Source organism: Sceloporus occidentalis, unplaced genomic scaffold (genome assembly GCF_023333645.1).
Source record: "Sceloporus occidentalis isolate IW3139 unplaced genomic scaffold, rSceOcc1.0.p SCAF_1, whole genome shotgun sequence".
Lineage (NCBI taxonomy): Eukaryota > Metazoa > Chordata > Lepidosauria > Squamata > Phrynosomatidae > Sceloporus > Sceloporus occidentalis.
Window position 1 is genome coordinate 10,786,540 of NW_028316981.1, and position 17,853 is coordinate 10,804,392.

Sequence of the window (17,853 nt, forward strand, 5' to 3'; positions counted from 1 at the left end):
AGGGCAGTTCAAGCAGTGTCAAACTGAATTAATTCTGCAGTGTAGATGTAGCCCTATAGAGAGTGGTTGGAGGCATTCTGTGATGGGAGGAAATAGTTTTGGGGGAAAATACTTAAACAATAAAATACATATACTACTATTATATGTCTTTGGCTGCATCTACACTGCAGAAATAATACACTTTGACACCACTTTAAATGCCAGGGCTCAATGCTATGGTATTCTGGGATTTGTAGTTTTGAGAGCTATCTAGCCTTCCTTTAATACAACCACACTTGAGAAATAATGCACTTTGACACCACTTTAATTGCAAAGGCTCATTGCTATGGAATTCTGAGATTTGTAGTTTTGAGAGCTATTTAGCCTTTGGTTGCATCCACACTGCAGAAATAATGCAGCTTGACACCACTTTAACTGCCAGGGCTCCATCTTATGGAATCCTGGGCCCCAGACCTCTCTATCAGAGAAGGATAAATGTCTCACAAAGCTACAAATCCCAGAACCTATAGCATTGAGCCATGGCAGGTAAAGCAGTGTTTTTTTGCAGTGGAGATGCAGCCTTTGAAAAGAGTCCCAAAAAAGTAACTACTGTAGGGCTACATCCACACTGCATAAATAACTCAGTTTGACACCACTTTAACTGCCAGGGCCCAGTGCTATGGGATTTTGGGATTTGTAGTTTTGAGAGCTATACAGCCTTCTCTGGTTGCATCCACACTTCAGAAACAACGCACTTTGACACTGCTTTAGCTGTCATCCTGGCTCAGTGCTATGAGATTCTGGGAATTGTAGTTTTGTGAGACATTTATTATTGTTGCTCTGGGGCCACAACAAACTACACGCCCCAGAATCCCCATAGCACTGAGCCAGGGCAGTTAAAGCGGTATGAAACTGGATTATTTCTGCAGTGCAGACGCAGCCCTTCAAGGCCCTTTCCAATCCCAGCCATTTTGGGAAGTGCATTCCAAGAGTTAAAATGATAGAGCCCTCAATGGCTGCTGAGAGAGGCAGCTAAGAAATTTCTTAATATATATTTATATATATATCTACGTGAAAGGAAGGTTGTAAATACTCCAGGCTCCTTCCTGCTCCCTCTTTCCTGCAAGGCTGGGAGGACTGCGAAACTGAGGACTTTTAAATAAATACATATATATTTATTATTATTATTATTATTATTTGTATACAGTCCTCTCCTTGCAAACTGAGGGCTTTAACTGCTATTATTATTATTATTATTATTATTTGCATGCAGTCCTCAGCTAGCTTCAATCTTTGGCTGGGCAGGTGAGTGGGCTATACAAATATATGGAAATATATGGAAATATAATATATATCTCCTTGCATCTGTATATAAGGGCTGGCTTGGGGTCCCCCCTCTGCAAGGGAGGGACGGTCCAAAGGCTGAGGAGGGGGTTTCTGGGGGGGCAAAGAGGGACGCTTGACAGCCACCCCATTCGCTTCCCTGAACGCTGACTTTCTTGCCCCCCCATTTTTGTTTTCAAATGGTACAGTCGCCCCTTTCATCTCAGACCCCTTTAGAGAGCAGAAAACGGGGTGGTGGTGGATTGAGATTCTGTCCGTTGTTGTTTTCCCCTCACAAAAAGCTCCTTGCTAATTATAAACATACACACACATATATATATATCCTTTCATATCTAGCTATCTAACTACCTATCTGTTTTGATATAATATATTTTATAATACACATTCACAGAAATACACATACACCCATATATATAGTCTTTCAATACACACACACACACACAGAGAGAAAACAAGGGGGGTTGAGACTGTGTTCATAGCTTTCCCTCACAAAAAGCTCCTTGCTAACTGTCTATAAATAAATATTTTATATATTTATGCCCTTTCATGTCTTATCTGTCTATATCTTAATATAATATATTTTGTAATACACTCACACATATATAGACATCTCCTTTCAAATATACACACACATGTATATGTATATATACATATATTTTATAATACACACAGAGAAAACAAGAAGGGTTTGAGATTGTGTTTACAGAATATATGGGTGTGTGGGTGTGGGTGTATATATCCTTTCATATACACATACACACACGTTTTATAATATACATGCACACACACAGAAACCGGGGGGGGGGTGAGATTGTGTCCACAGTTTTGCCTCACAAAAACTCCTTGCTAATTATTATTTATAAATAAATATTATATAGATAGATATAGATATATATCCTTTCACACACACACGCACACACACATTCATATCTTTTATAATACACACACACACTGACAGAAAACAAGAGGGGGCTTGGATTGTATCCACAGTTTTCACTCACAAAAAGCTCTTTGCTAATTACTATTTATAAATAAGTCTTATATGTGTGTGTGTGTGTGTGTGTGTATTTTACACACACATAATTCTCTCAGTGTTTGATGCAAGGTACAAGAGATCTTTAACTATTTCAGTTTCCTCATTGTCTATGCTGAATTTATTTAGGGCCCCGGTAGTCATCATTTTTGGGTTTTTTCTATGTTCAGGAAGACCCCTGTCCTTGCACTTTTGTCCTTAGTAGTTGCTCTAGGTCTGTGATGTTTTCCACTAGTAGCATGGTGTCTGAAAGCGGTATGCTTCCATTTCTTTTTAACTGATGCAGTTGCTCTGAGAATGGGTTTCAGAGCAGCCATTATTGCACATCTTCCGAATCGTGCAACTGGGAACCTTAATGCACAAGAAGACAAAGTGGAAACAGAGGCAGAAAGTAGTATCTTTCTCTGTGCCTCACTGCACGACATCACAGTGTTTCAGTTCTCTTCCTGTAGGAAATAGTGGTAAGAGCATGTCTTTTTTTCTAGCTGGAAAAATCAGTTCGACAAAAGATATGCTTTTACCACTGTCTCCCGTGGGAAAAGAACTGAAGCACTACAACATCAAGGCATGGGGAAAGCCGCTAATTTCCAGCTCTGTTTCTGCTTTGTTTTCTCATGTAATGAGGTTCTGGGGCTGCTTCTGCCATTGTACACTACATTTCCTGACTAGCCCTCCCTGCCCTATGCCCTAGCCAGCATATTGTTATAGTTTGTGTTCAGATCTTATGGCAACACTAAGGCGAACCTATCATGGGGTTTTCTTGGCAAGATTTGACCAGCATGCCTTTCGGTTATTTTATTTTATTTTATTCACTTTTTAAACATAATTCTGGAGATCTGCTACTGTGAGTTAAGTACAGTGGGCCATTGTTATCTGTTGGGGTTTGCTTCCAGGCCCCCCATGAATAACAAAATCTGTGGATGCTCAAGTCCCATTCAATCATACGGCATAACAAAGTGGTGTCTGTTATATAAAATAGAAACTCACGTTTGCTATTTGGAATTTGTGCTTTTTCCTGAATATTTTCAAGCCGTGGATGTTTGAATCTGTAGATAAAAAAATCCGTGGATAAGGAGGTCCGACTGTATTTTAAAAAGAAAAGACATAGAAAAATAATAATAAAGGGAATCAGGTTGCTTGGGAATGCGAAAGGGAACAGGGGGAGAGGAGGAGACACTGATACTATGTGATTGCCAATCTTGCAGTTGCCCTGGCAGTGACATATCACACCCAGGGACTAGTGCAATTAGGAGGTCATTGTAATTTCCCCCTGTCAATGAAAAGGGGCACCCTAACTGTGCTTGGGGGCTACAGCATCTATGGTTGGAAGTGTCATTGTATGATAAGTATTGTCAAAGTTGCTTTTTTTCCAGGTCTAACTGTGGTTTAAAAGCCGTGTGTAGTAATCTGTAGTAATCTGGTAAAATGGCAATGCCTATAAGTTTATCTGTATATCAAATTGCATAAAATCTTATCCTTAGCCTTGGTATCAGTCTGTCCAGTAACTGGCTGGCGTTGGTGGTCCCACCAGAAATTGGCCACTTGTCCTCTGGTTCAGTGAAGCCCATCATCTGAGCTCTCCACTGATGGGGAAAGAAAAGTCAAAGCAGAGTGTGCAAGCCTGGGATACAGAAAATATTCATACTGTACTAGTGAGAACCACAGTCTCAACTACTGGCATTCCCAAACCTGTTCCTCTACATGTGTTGGACTATAGCTCTCATCATCTCCAGACTATGTAGAGATGGTAGGAGTGACAGTCCATGCACCTTTGGAGAACCTCCAGGTTGGGGAGGCTGTAATTACATTTTAGGTTAGTCTGATTGACCTCTGAGGACCACTCCAGCCCAGTAACTCTGAGTTAAAAAAGTAGGGTATCACAAATCCAAAAACTGGATCTGGGCAAGTTTTGTCCAGGTATGTGCTTATATCAGCTGGGAGGGAAGGGTACAATAATTGAATCTGAACTGTTCCACACCCTGGCCATTATCCTGTAGTATCCCTCATGGCTCAGTTTTGTCTCTCATTCTTTTTATTATTTACATTAAACCATTGGGAGGGATCATCTGGAGTTTTGGAGTTCAGTGCCAGCGGTATGTGTGTTTAACTAGGGCTTTTAAATTAGGTAGTCTGCACTGCAGACTTAATGCAGTCTAACACTGCTCTAGCTGTCATGGCTCTATACTATGGAATTCTAGGATTTGTAGTCTTGTGAGATACTTAGCATTTTCTGTCAGGGAGTTCTGGTGTCACAACAAACTACAGATCCCAGGATTCCATAGCATTGAGCCATGGCTGTTAAAGTGGTTCCAACTGCAATGTTTCTGGCACACACATGCAGCCTAAGTTTAATTGTATTTTAACTTTTTTATGTTAAGAATTTTCTAATTGCATTGTGTTTTTAAGGTGTTGTGTGCTGCCTTGGGATCCACACTAGGAAAAGGTGGAATAAATATAATATAATATAATATAATTAATATAATATAATAAAATATACCTGAGATTAGCTTGTTAAAAAGAACCAGAGAGAGAACTTGTTATATGCAAGGATCATAGGCATGATGTAGAAACTTTACTTTCTTGGATTGCAACTCCCAGAGATTTCAACCCAGCATGCTCAGGATTCTTGGAGTTATTTTCTTAAAAAGTATATTTTTCTAACCTGTTGCTGGCTGTTCCCTTAGAAATCATTAAAGTGAGCAATGAATTCTGGGATGTCTGCTGGAGGAGTTAATGCTGCCCTATCTCCTATGATTGATCATTACAAAATTCCATAAGCTTCCGGTGACCCTCTGCCTAAGTACTGGAACCACAGGAAAAGAGAATTAGGTTCTTCATAAAAATACTATGTTATTTTACTTAATTTAAAGAAATGTTTTGCATCGTCCTCCAGCTAAAAAGTGTCTCTCACCCCGTGAGTGGCCTTTAGCTTAATGAAAAACAAGCCAGTCCCTGCTTTCAAGCTTACTATATAAGGGGAGGAGAAGGAGAAAAATCAAACTAAGGCACGAATCTGTCTTTTCCTTTAACCAATTAATTAATTAAACTTTATAGTCCTGTTTTCATCAGGAGATGCCTGTTAGCTTAATATAATTCTCTTATATCTCTTTGTGTGGTCTTTCCTCAGGGAGAAGAAAAGCTGTGTCTGGACAAGCAAGAACCATCCATTCATGTATAATCTGAACTTCTCCAGGAACTTCTAAAAAGAACCCCCATAAAAGTTCCCTCATCTTTCCATCTTGTGGAATGGCTCGTTTCATCATGATGTAAATACAGAACCTCACACCAAGTTTGTCGGGTGTTTTTTCAAGTGCAGCCAAGAACTGAGAGACCATTGCTGTTCTTTGTGTTATTGTTCTACCGTCAAGGTGACTTCAACCTATGCTATGGCAACGCTATGAATGTGAGCCCTCCAAGAGCCTCAGTCATCAATTGCTCTACTCAGGTTTTGCAAACTTGGGACTGTGGCTTCCTCAATTGCGCCTATCCACTGATAGTTTGGTCTTCCTCTTTACTCCTGCCTTCCACCTTATCAAGCTTTTCCCACCAAACCACATTTTCTCATGATACTTCTAAAGTACAACAGCTTCTATTTCCTCATCTTGGTTTCTAGGGAGAGGTTGGGTACACTTTGCTCCAGGAACCATTCCTTTGTCTTGAGAGACCATCCATTGTGTGGCACAAAATGGCTGCTAAGCAGAGCGACGGGTCAGCCCTGGACCTCCAGTTGCGTGCTGGGCTAAATCAAAGGGGGAACTCAACTATGAAAATGGAGAATGCAGAGCCAGCAGACCTGAAGCCAGCAATGGAGCTGGAGAGGCCGCGGGCTAGCCATGAAATCATCCAGAGGGGGGCTGATGGACCAGGCTTGGGCTGGAGGGGACCACAATACATTAAACAAGAACCAGAGGACGGACTGTCGTCCCAGCGCTGGGAAGCCCAGTGGCAGCAATTCCTGGGGGGCGTGCAATCCCCTCACTTGGCATGGGGGACCAGGCCACTACCAGGGACCCTGCCGTGGGGGGACATGAAGTTGCCCATGGCTCATTTTGAAGGGGTGGCTACAACCAGCCAACAGACTAGGGAAGGACAGTTTCTTCAACCCCTGCTGCCTAACTTAAACCAAGAGACTCTGCTGGCTGATCGGGAGCACAGGAAGGTAAAAGAGGAGATGGACAATGAGGAGCCTGTTGGCAGAGCACTGCCCTGTCAACGCTTTCGGCAGTTCCTCTACCAGGAGGCCGAGGGGCCCAGAGAGGTTTGTAACCACCTCTGGGATCTTGGCCACCAGTGGCTGAAACCTGAAAGGCACTCAAAAGAACAGATCCTGGAGCTGGTGATCCTGGAGCAGTTCCTGGCTGTTCTGCCCCAAGGCATGGAGAGCTGGGTCCGGGAATGTCACCCCCACACCTGTGCCCAAGCAGTGGCCCTGGCAGAGGATTTCCTACTAAGGCATCGAGAGGATGGCAGGCAGGAACAGAAGGTGAGGAGGATGCTTCCAGTTAGGCCAGGGATGAGAAATTGCACAGAGGCCAGGGGTCAATTCTCCTCGCCTCCTACCCACCCCTGGGCCCACTCCATCCCCATCAGCATTGCTCCCAAATACTTTTACTTTGTTTTGGAGACAATGGTGTCACTAGGGTTGGCGCCACACAGTACTGTAACTCATAGTGTCACCCTCCCCTTGACCTTCTCCTCTATTGCCACACCATACAGAATCCTTAGTATTTTTTGTACTCATGTGACTCATAAATCTTCAATGTTTTTTGTAACAATGTTATTCATATATTGTAATTCCTGTATATCACTGAATATAACAATAATAGCTGTGGCATAAACAATGAGCCAAATTAAAATGATACCTTTAAATTACATTAAATGATAGACTTATAAATGAATAGATACAGTAGTTTTGTGGTAGAGAGTATTCAGTGGCATCACTAGGGTTGGTAACTCATGATGTCACCCTCACCCATTGACCATACCACACCATAGGGAATCCTTAGTGATGTTTTTTGTATTGTTAATTGTAAATCTTAATTCCCATATATGGCTCAATGTAATGGCAATAATTGTGACATAAACAATTGGCAAAATTAAAATTATAGCTTTAAATTACAATATCATATGCTTGAGTTCCTTTGAAAATAATGGGGCATGTGCATGCGGTGTGGTGTGTGTATCACGGGCGTGCACACCATGTTTTCCCCATGACGTGGCTTCAGCATAAGCTGAAAGCCGCATATGGCGTGGGTGCACTGTACATCATCTCATCTTTTTAAAGTGAAAATTTGTAAGATTATGGTTTTCTTAAAGAAAAATTTAAAATAATTTAATTTTTTTATTTTTACAACATCCTGGGGCCTCTCCTTCTTCCTCCCACTGAATCTCGCCCCAGTCACACCATCTCTTCAGCATTTTAATGGTATGTGGGCAAATACCAGAGTCCCAATCTGGCCTTTCTGCAGTGCAAAAAGGAGCGCCATAGCTGCCAACACCATGGCTTTGTGATGCTCCTTTGGCATTGCATCATCTGGATGCAGCACCAGAGGAGTGCTGTGACGCCACCGGTTGTATGGTGGGGCGGGTGGTGTCATGCCTGCATGGGGCAGAGTCAGGGCATGTGTCATGCAGATGCCACGCCTCCACTCTGCCCATATGCTGCTCTATCGAGGCTCTTAGAAAGTTACATTTTTTGGGGGAGGGAGCAGTCTAAATACTGACTGTGGGATTCTGGATGTTGTAATCCAAACCACCAACATTTCCAAGGTCTGAAAATTGCCATTACCTCTCCTCACTGTTTTCAGGGCTCAGGAATGTTCCACGTGGTGACCGTGAATTTCCCTGAAACAGAGAGGGTATCATCAACCAGCGTGCAAACGCAACTTGGCAGGCCGATCAAACAGGAAGTCAATGAAGATGGCCATTCCGTGGGTAAGTTCTTACACACACACACACACACACACACACACACACAAATTTTACAACAATAAAACAAATGAAGCCAACAATCAAAGATATCATAAATTACACATTCAATCATTCTTTCCCATATTCCTTCCTAACAGTACTAGTTATTGTAAATACTTTAGATGCCTCAAATCTTCTTTTAATGTATGTCAGTTCTAAAACATATGAAATGAAGATTTATACCTGTTACTTACACAAGTGTTATATTTTCAGCCTGTAAATCCACTTATCCCCAGTTCTCCTCATATATTACAATCACCCCTCCACATTTGCAACCTTGACTTTTGCAGATTTCATTATTCACAGATTTTATTATTATTATTATTATTATTAAACTTTATTTCTAGTGCGCTGTAATTATACACAGCGCTGTGATTAATTTGTTCTCTCTAGGAATGGCTAGGTCTGCCAGCACGATTGTGCCCGAAGTTGACCATAGAGTCAAGCTGGAGGACCTAGAGATTTCTAGAGAAAAAACTGCTCTGGGTATTTGGGTCCTCCAGCATGACTCTGTGTTAAACTCCTGGTGGATGTTGATCATAAGAGTTGCATTGGAAGACCTAGAGATGCCTAGGGAGATATTCTCTCAGGTTAAAAAATAGTGGGATATTTATTTGTCTTTTTTCCACTCTCATATGTCCCTAACCCCCGTGAATGTAGAGGGCCCACTTATATAATTCATTATATTGTTCCATTCTTTTAAAAAGTTTCCTATTTTTCCTTCTTTCAGCAGGTGAGTTAATTTATCCCAACTCTGCCACTTAATACAGTTTCAGTAGCCAGTCTTCTGTAGCTGGGATAGAGGTATTGTTCCATGATTGAGCCTATAGAATTGTAGCTGCTGTTGTCATATAGAATCTCCAGCTTTCTTATCCAACTCATCATTGTCCAACATTAAAAACATTAAAATTCATTAAAAGATTAAACAGTACAAAAATTCATTAAAATCTCATCCCATTCAGTAATGTTTGCAGTTGCTGACAAAAGGACAGCAAGGAGGGGGCCCTTCTGGCCTCTCCAGGGAGGGAGTTCCAGAGCTTGGGAGCAGCCACCGAAAAGGCCCTCTCTTTTTTTCTCACCAAATGAGCCTGAGAGGTTGGTGGGACAGAGAGATGGGCCTCTCCAGATTATCACCATGCTCTAATGGGATCTTAAAGAGATATGGTCCTTCAAATAGCCTGGATCCAAGCCATATGGGGCTTTATTGGTCATTTCCAACCCTTTGAATTCAGCTTAAAGGAGACTGAATTTGTATCTTAGTTTAACTTTTTTGTAAACTACTTTGGATGCCATTTTAGGAAGAAGGCAGGATATAAAATTAAATAAGTAAAATAAAAGGTAGGATTCACAACTGGGCAAGTTTATTTTCTTCCAAATCCCTAGGGAGATTCCAGAAATCTCCTGGCTAGCCAGATGAGTGGTGTGGAATCTTATTCTCAAAATAGTATGCAAAGAAATATTTGAGACTGAAAGGAAGAATTCAAAAATATACCGTGTTAGTTTGCAGAATCAGTATGAGCTTTCATCAGATGCTTTTAGAAAATCTACCAATGGAGATTGGGTGGAAGTAGCCTGAAGTCCACGAAAGTTCATGCTGCCAACTTCTTTCTTTCAGTTAGTCTCAAAGGTGCTACAAAATCTCTCTGCTCACTGAAAAAAAGATGTTGGTATCATGAGCTTTTGCAGACTGGAAAAAAAAAAGATGTTGGTATCATGAGCTTTTGCAGACTGGAGCCTACTTCCTCAGGTACATGTTTATAGAAAGTAGGCTCAAGTCTATGAAAGTTCATGCTAGCAACTTCTTTCTTTCAGTTAGTCTCCAAGGTGCTACAAATCCTTTTGCAGACTGTGAAGTCGAAGGCTTTCATGGCCGGCATCCATAGTTTTTTGTGGGTTTTTCAGACTATGTGGCCATGTTCTAGAAAAGTTTCTTCCTGATGTTTCACCAGCATCAAGTTGCCAGCCACAGATACTGGCGAAACGTCAGGAAGAAACTCTTCTAGAACATGGCCACATAGCTCGAAAAACCCACAAAAAACTTGCAGACTGATTTTCCAAACTAACATGACTAGGTCTTTGATTTCCTTCCATAGGTTAGTCTCCATCTTCAAAAAGAGCAATATATGTGTGTGTGTGTAATAAAAATAAAAGAAATAAAAAATAGGACTCAAGCAACTACCAACCATTTAGTTTAACACTGATATCAGGAAAGGTTCTAGAGCAGATCATAAAACAGACAGTCTATAAGCACTTAGAAAGAAATATCGTGATCTCTAAAAATCAGCATGGGTTTCTCAAAAACAAATCATGCCAACTTAAACTTATCACTTTTTTGATAGAGTTACAAGCCTGGTAGATCAGGGGGTTACTGTGGGTGTAGTGTATCTTGATTAGTAAAGCTTTTTGACAAGGTCCCCAATGAAATTATAGGCAATGCTAGACTGTGTAGTCAGACAGTTGTTACCATTAAGGCGACTCTGAAATTTGTTGACAGTCTACAAGTGGCTTCCCCTTTCCTCTGTATAACAATTCCCAAGATGGTATCTGGTTGCTGCCGCCCAAGAATCCCACTATATCTATCTCATTTCTCTGTTGGTTAAGATCAGATAGAAACGAACTGATGTCAGCTTTCAAAGCTCCACCGTCTTTGACTTCTCACTTTGAAGTTCAGGCTTTAAAGTTTGAAGTTCAGCCTAAAATCAGAGCCGATCCCTCGATTGCTTATATAGAAACAACCCCTGCTTCAAAGACCACTTAGTTTGGCTTGGGTTGACTTTTTTTTCTTTCATAACAAGGGCTTAAGAATTTGGCTTCTCTTTTCTGTTCAGCAGACAATGGGCCGGTGAGCGGACATGAGCTTAACAAGTGGAACAATCTCCCAGGGATGGAACCACATGGGTCATCATCCCTGGAAAGAATGGATGCCATTGGTGGGCCCTTGAACACAGGAGAGGCCTATGAGGGCCAGAACAGGCCAAAGGGCCCACAAGAAAATGGCCCTGAAGGGAGTATAGGAAATGCAATGGCAGAGAAGCAGTCATTGTGCTCTAACTGTGGGGGAGCTTTCAATCCAGTTTCAGGTCTCCTTGGGCCAGAAGGCTTCCCACTGGGGCTGAACCCCTATAAATGCTCTGTGTGTGATAAAAGCTTTGGCCAAGTGGCCAAACTCATCGCTCACGAGCGGCTCCACACAGGTGACTGGCCCTACAAGTGTTCCTTCTGCGGAAAAAGCTTCAACCGGAGCTCCGATGTCTCCCGGCACGAGCGGATCCACACGGGGGAGAAGCCCTTCAAGTGCACCACCTGCGAGAAGTGTTTCAGCCAGCGGTCCAAGCTGATCGTCCATGAACGGTTCCACACAGGGGACAAGCCCCACACCTGCTCCTATTGTGGGCGGAGCTTCCACCAGCGGTCGGACCTGGTGAAGCATGAGCGCATCCACACTGGGGAGAAGCCCTACAAATGCTCCGACTGTGGGGGCAGCTTCCACCGGAGTTCGGATCTGGTCAAGCACAAGTGGATCCACACCGGGGAGAGACCCTACAAGTGCTCCACCTGTGAGAAGAGTTTCCGGCAGCGCTCAGCCCTCCTCTACCATGAGCGGACCCACACGGGTGAGAAGCCCTACACCTGCACTGCCTGCGGGAAGGGCTTCAGCTGCAAGGCCCACCTTGTGCTCCACAAGAGGACCCACACAGGAGAGAAACCATACAAGTGCAACTTCTGTGGGAAAAGCTTCACCACCAGCTCGTATTTTGTGAAGCACCAGAGGATGCACTTGGGGCAGGAACCTTTGCCAATGCTGTGAAGGAAGGAAAACTTGATTCCTTCGAGCAGAAACACACAACCAGCAGGACTGCAGGACCAGTTTCTGACGCATTGTACTAAGTCGGGCTGCGGGTGGCAAATTGAACATTGCTTTCCCCTGTATTTTATACTGGGGGAGAAATCCCTGCACCTAGAAAACTAGTGTGTTAGGGAGAAGTGTTCCTGAGGTGCTAAATTTCTGTATGTAAGGGAATTTTAATAGCGAAAGCAGCAATCAGACATTCAATCTTCTATCTGTGGTTGGAAACAGTAGAAGCCAGCTGCTAATGGTAAAGAATTGATTTTTTTTCCCAGTTTAGATTTGTCAATGGCTGGGTGAAGAAGGAGGGGGGTGGGGAAGTATGCTGAGCCTTGGTTTTGCAGGGAACAGATGCCCTGTCATAATTTGCATGACTGAAAAAAGCAAAAAAGCACAAACTTCATTGGCATTGGGTCATCCAATTTTATAAAAATGAAGAGGGAGAAAAAGTGCATCCAGTGAATCACTTCTCTATCTCTTAGATATGAGACCTCAGGGGAGTTTAGCTTAGTGGTAGTGTGCCAGGTTTTGGATTCAGAAGGTCCCAGTTGCAATCCCTGCCATCTCCAATTTAAAAAGGACCAGGTTGCAGGTGATGAGAAAGATCTTTCCCTATAGACCTTACAGAGTCACTATCAGTTTGAGTAGGCCAGCATCCTTCAGTTTGATGCTCTCTAGACATCTTTGACTACACCATCATCCCCCAGGCAGCATGACCACCATGTTGATGCACTCACAGTACTGAATAAAATGGACAAATAATCTGATCAGTATAAGGCTGCTTCTTATCTCTCTAATAATGGGGACTTCCAGATTGGTCCAAAGAAGTGTGAGATCTCACAATACAGGTTTTTTTGTTTGTTTTATGCATTTTGTCAGTTGTTGTTTCCTCTGAGTCTCCCTTATCCGAAATGCTTGGGATCAGATTTCAGGTTTTTTGGGGGAGTGGGGGTGGGGGCTTAAATATTTGCATATACAAAATGAAATATCTTGGAGATGAGACCTAAGACTAAAAATGAAATTAATTTATGTTTTGTATATACACACCTGTTCTCATTTTATACAGAATATTTTGAATAATTTACTGCATGAAACAAAGTTTGTGAACAGGGTACCACCAGAAAGCTAATATGTCACTCTCTTAGTCTCCCGTGTGGACAAGTTTTGATTTTGGAATATTTTGGATATCAGAATTCTGGACAAGGGAGACTCATTCTATCACCATGATTTATATAATGTGTTCCTTCCAAGCTCATGTGTAAATAAGATTCTAAAGTTGTGTATGCTCCCCCTCTCCCCCTTAAATAGGAAGATGGTTGGAATAAAAACAGCAAACATAGTGGGCATATTTGTGGGCAGGAAAAGGGGAGAGTGCTAGACTTGGTGAAACTTCGAGTTCAATCCAGCAGAATACATCCGATGTGTTCATGCTAAAGGTTAGGCACATGGCTTGGAGAAAAGAAAAACGAGAGGTGATATGACAGTGATTTTAAAATATTTCCAATACTGAAGGTGGAGCAAGCTTATTTTCTCTGTAGACTAAAACATGAACCAGTAGATTCAAATTGCAAAAAAGGAGATATCACTTAACAGGGCTGGCTGGTTTAAACCAGGAAAGATTCTAGAGCAGACAGTCTGTAAGCATTTAGAAAGGAATACCATGATTACTAAAAGTCAGCATGGGTTTCTCAAAAACAAGTCATGCCATAATAGAGTTGCCTTAGGGTCACTTAATGACTTGAAGGTACACAACAACAAAGCCACTTTGCAGTCCTGCTAATGGCAAGTCTGTAGACTTGTTCCCGTGTTTGTAGATATAATGTTGTCGTTGCTGAAAAATCTGACATTCAGTTGTATGCAGATGCGGATCTGGTGGTCAGTCATTCCTCTTATAAATGAGTCGTAAACCCTAGGCTATTCACAGAGTAGAACAAAGCTGTAGAAACCTGTGAAATTAGGACAGGCTGTGTTTTTTCTTCAGGTTCCAGATAGGTAGACAACATTTTTAAAATTAATAATAATCCCCCCACAAGCAGAATACTAGCATGTCAGGAAGATATGTTCTAGCTGAATATATGCCTGACTCTGCTAGCTGTCTGCTTGCAGGGAATTCATTATGCAAGAGAGCAATCAGAAGTGGCACAGTCCAGGAGTCTAGGGCTGCATCCGCACTGCAGAAATAATCCAGTTTGACACCGCTTTAACTGAACAGTAGTTTTGTGAGACATTTAGCTTTCTTTGTCTGAGAGCTCTGAGGACACAAGAAACGCCAATTCCCACAATTCCATAACATTTAGATTGTAAGCCGGAGGGCAGGGAACCGTCTAACTAAAGAGATTGCATGTACAGCGCTGTGTAAATTTACAGCGCTTCATAAATAAAGGTTAATAATAATAATAATAATAATAATAATAATAATAATAACTAAGCCATGGCAGTTAAAGTGGCATCAAATTGGATTATCTCTGCAGTACAGAGGCAGCCTAAGAAGCAGTTCTTCATTCAGGGGTAGGCCCCTGCCATGTTGAATGGAGAAAGGCATGAAGAGCCAGTGATTTCGTCTCCAGAACTACTCATCACTTGAGGTTCCTTCAATTGAGGGTGCATCTACACTAGAATTAATGCAGTCTGACACCAGTTTAACTGCCATGGTTTTACAGGGCGTCTAGCTTTCTCTGCCAAAGAGTGCTAGTGTCTCACAAAACTATAGATCCAAGGATTATGTAGGATGGAGCCATGGCAGTTTAAAGTGGTGTCAAACTGTATTATTTCTACAGTGTAGATGCACCCATCTAAAACATGACTCATTCTCATGTGAGTCAAAGAGCTCTTCTTTCAAAAGCCTTTGTGGAAAGCAGCCCTTTGCTCCCAGCCTTGTTGATGAAGGGGAAAAGCAATTGGATCGCACAGTAGTGGTTTTGCAGTGGAAATCTTAGGACTTGTAAACCCTGTGTGGGTGTGTAGGTGAGCTGATCCCAGTGTTGCCATGAAGTTATTTCAAATCGTCTGAACACTTTTCGTTTGCTGGAACATCTGACTGAAGAAGACACAAGGAAGGTGTTGTGTTGTTTAAACACAACCTGTTTGTGATTATACTTTTTGTGGGGAGGAGAGAATGCATGGATCATTTGAATGGCTGTCTTTGTGGTGGGGATGCTTTGCTTTTATGCCTGTATATGTTCTGCATACTTCTCTATGCCTTGATAGAATGTGTGTGTCTTGTCAACGATATCATTCAGGTAACCACGTTTCTGAATGTGCAGCTATGCAACTCTGGAAGCTTTGCCCGTGGTAGCGACACCTCCATCCCACGGCACCTCTCTCTGTGTGGTGACTTTGCCAAAGAACTCTCTTTGCCTTACTCCAGCCATTACAACATGTCCACAAAAGGTACTGGTCCTCAAGAAGATAAAAGTCCTCCATCCTGACGGGAGTTGTTTTTTAAAATAATTTTACATCATCCCTGCCTGCTTTGCCCCACAGAACTGTGAAAAATGATTATTTCAAAACCTGCCTTACTTCACAAACTCTTGAACTGTGCTCATATACGTTGGGATATGAACATTGGCAAGCAGGATGCTGCAGAAATACCCCCTTCAACAGTTTCCTGGCATCCAAAAGACTTTTATGGGCAAAAAAAGCATGGATACCTCCCTAGATCTATCTGTTCAGTCTGTCAGCCTTTTTTGCCTATGTAATTTTTTGGCAGTTTGCCCCTATAAAGTATTTTGCTTCACCTATTCAATTAATACCCTTATACAGTTGGCCCTCCACATTTGCAGCTTTGACTTTTTCAGATTTGATTAATATGTTCTCTTTAGGAATCTCTAGGTCCTCCAGCATGATTCTGCTGAAGATTGACCATAGAGTCATGTTGGAGAACCTAGAGATTCCTGTAAAAACACTCTCTGGGTATTTCTAGACCCTCAAGTATGATTCTGTGATCACCTGTCACCAGATGTTGACCATATAGTTGCACTAGAGGACCTAGAGATTCCTAGACAAGTGAAAACATAGTGGTTTTTTTATTAGCATTTTCCTCACTTTCATGGTGGCCCTGTGCCCCTAACCCCAGCGAATGAAGAGGGCCCACTGTACACTGTTATGGAGGAGAAAACCCCACTGCAACCAACATTGTGGATTTTTTTTCCCCAAGAAAGGAAATAGTCAAGGAATTGGACCTGTTCTTTCTTTGATATCAATGCTTGTATTCTGTTGTCTTCTTGGCCAAACTGCAGCCATCTTGTCTATGTTGAACATAAGGCTGTAAAGTTCAATTTATAAAAGAGGTGACCAATTTGGAAAGAATCAGCTGTTGGTTCCCCAAGCCTTAAAAGAATGATCTGTTCCATTATTCCATTATGGCAGGTCCGATCCAAGACAGAACTCTACATTGATTCTTCTTAACCCTCAGTGTCACCCTACCTTTTCCTCTTGGAAGAGATTTTCTCTCATTCGTATGTTTAATAAAGCCATTGAACTAATGAGGGTGGGGAAGTAACTGGAATTGGCCAAAGGCCACATGAGTTGTGACACCACAGGGACATACCTTCAGCTTAAAAGTAAATGATTTTAGAGGAATGCTTAGCATTCTTCGTTTGGTTTGTCTGTGAAATGCATGCACAACAGGCAGCCTGCCTGTGTTTTCTGACTTGAAGTGGGTAACTATACTTAAAAGATCCAACACCCTGCCACCTCTGGCTGGTAACAACCAAGGGCAGTGCTAAATGTTGATGCTTATTGTCTCGTATGCTAGTTGTGTGTGCCTGTTATGCTGTATTCCTGAAATAAATCATTCTTTCAATTTTAAGTCTCCAAGAGGTTTTTCCTGGACTGCTCAGGGGTGTCCTGACTATCCAATCTCTGCAAGATTTTCCTATGAAAGGGATTTATGGTCCAACACACTGAACAAATAATCCACTTTGAGACCGCTTTAACTGTCCTGGCTCAGGGCTAGGGAATCCTGGGAACTGTACTGTAGTTTATTCTGGCTCCAGAGTTCTCTGAGAGAGGAGGCTAAATGTCTCACAAAAGTACAATTCCCAGGTTTCCCTAGCACTGAGCCAGGGCAGTTAAAGCCATCTCAAATTGGATTTCTCTGAAGATGCCAGCCACAGATGCTGGCAAAACTTTAGGAATAAACTCTTCTAGAACATGGCCACATAGCCCAAAAAACCCACAAAAAACTATCAAATTGAATTATTTCTGCAGTGTGTTTTGGACCTATATTAACCCTCTCAGGCTCATGGATCCCAAAGTTGACTGAACTCAGCAGTTTCTATAAAATCAGCAAAAATTTAAACCAACAGGAATAAGATTGGTCTCTTCCCATCACTAAAAATTATTTCTGTATTGGGGTGTCAGAATGTCGTGTCAAGAGGAGGAAACGTGCAGGAAAAAGGTACATTATATGCTTTTTCTTTTTTCATGTTGCTAACTGTTGTCAAGTTGACTTCAATTTATGGGCTCCCCATGAATGAGAGACCTCCAAGTCACCCTATCATTGACAGCCCTGCTCAAGTCTTGCAGATTCAGGGCTGTGGCTTTCTTCTGCCTTTGAAATGTCCCAGTTTCTCTCTCCTGCTCTTCCTTTGTCTCCTTCTTACTTCAGTTGCTGCAAACTGAGTCAAAAGGACAAAAGTAGTTTACAGTCCCTTAACTCAGTGGGTTAAGCAGGCTT

General features: G+C 42.1%; 1 protein-coding gene across 3 annotated transcripts; it reads left to right on the top strand.

Annotated features, from left to right (window-relative positions):
* Nucleotides 1-861: 861 nt before the first annotated feature.
* Nucleotides 862-16,954, top strand: LOC149320709 (uncharacterized). Of its 3 annotated transcripts, none has more exons than XM_089504690.1 (4): nucleotides 862-883; nucleotides 5,484-6,839; nucleotides 8,164-8,290; nucleotides 11,155-16,954. In XM_089504690.1, the coding sequence occupies exons 2-4, from the start codon at nucleotides 6,042-6,044 to the stop codon at nucleotides 12,132-12,134; spliced, it is 1,905 nt and encodes a 634-aa protein (XP_089360816.1). In that variant the 5' UTR covers nucleotides 862-883; nucleotides 5,484-6,041; the 3' UTR covers nucleotides 12,135-16,954. The 3 variants fall into 3 exon arrangements, with proteins under 3 accessions (XP_089360816.1, XP_089360808.1, XP_089360822.1); XM_089504682.1 differs by lacking the exon at nucleotides 862-883 and adding an exon at nucleotides 1,071-1,284; XM_089504696.1 differs by lacking the exon at nucleotides 862-883 and adding an exon at nucleotides 1,071-1,284 and having other exon boundaries at nucleotides 11,158-16,954.
* The last annotated feature ends 899 nt before the right edge of the window (nucleotides 16,955-17,853 follow it).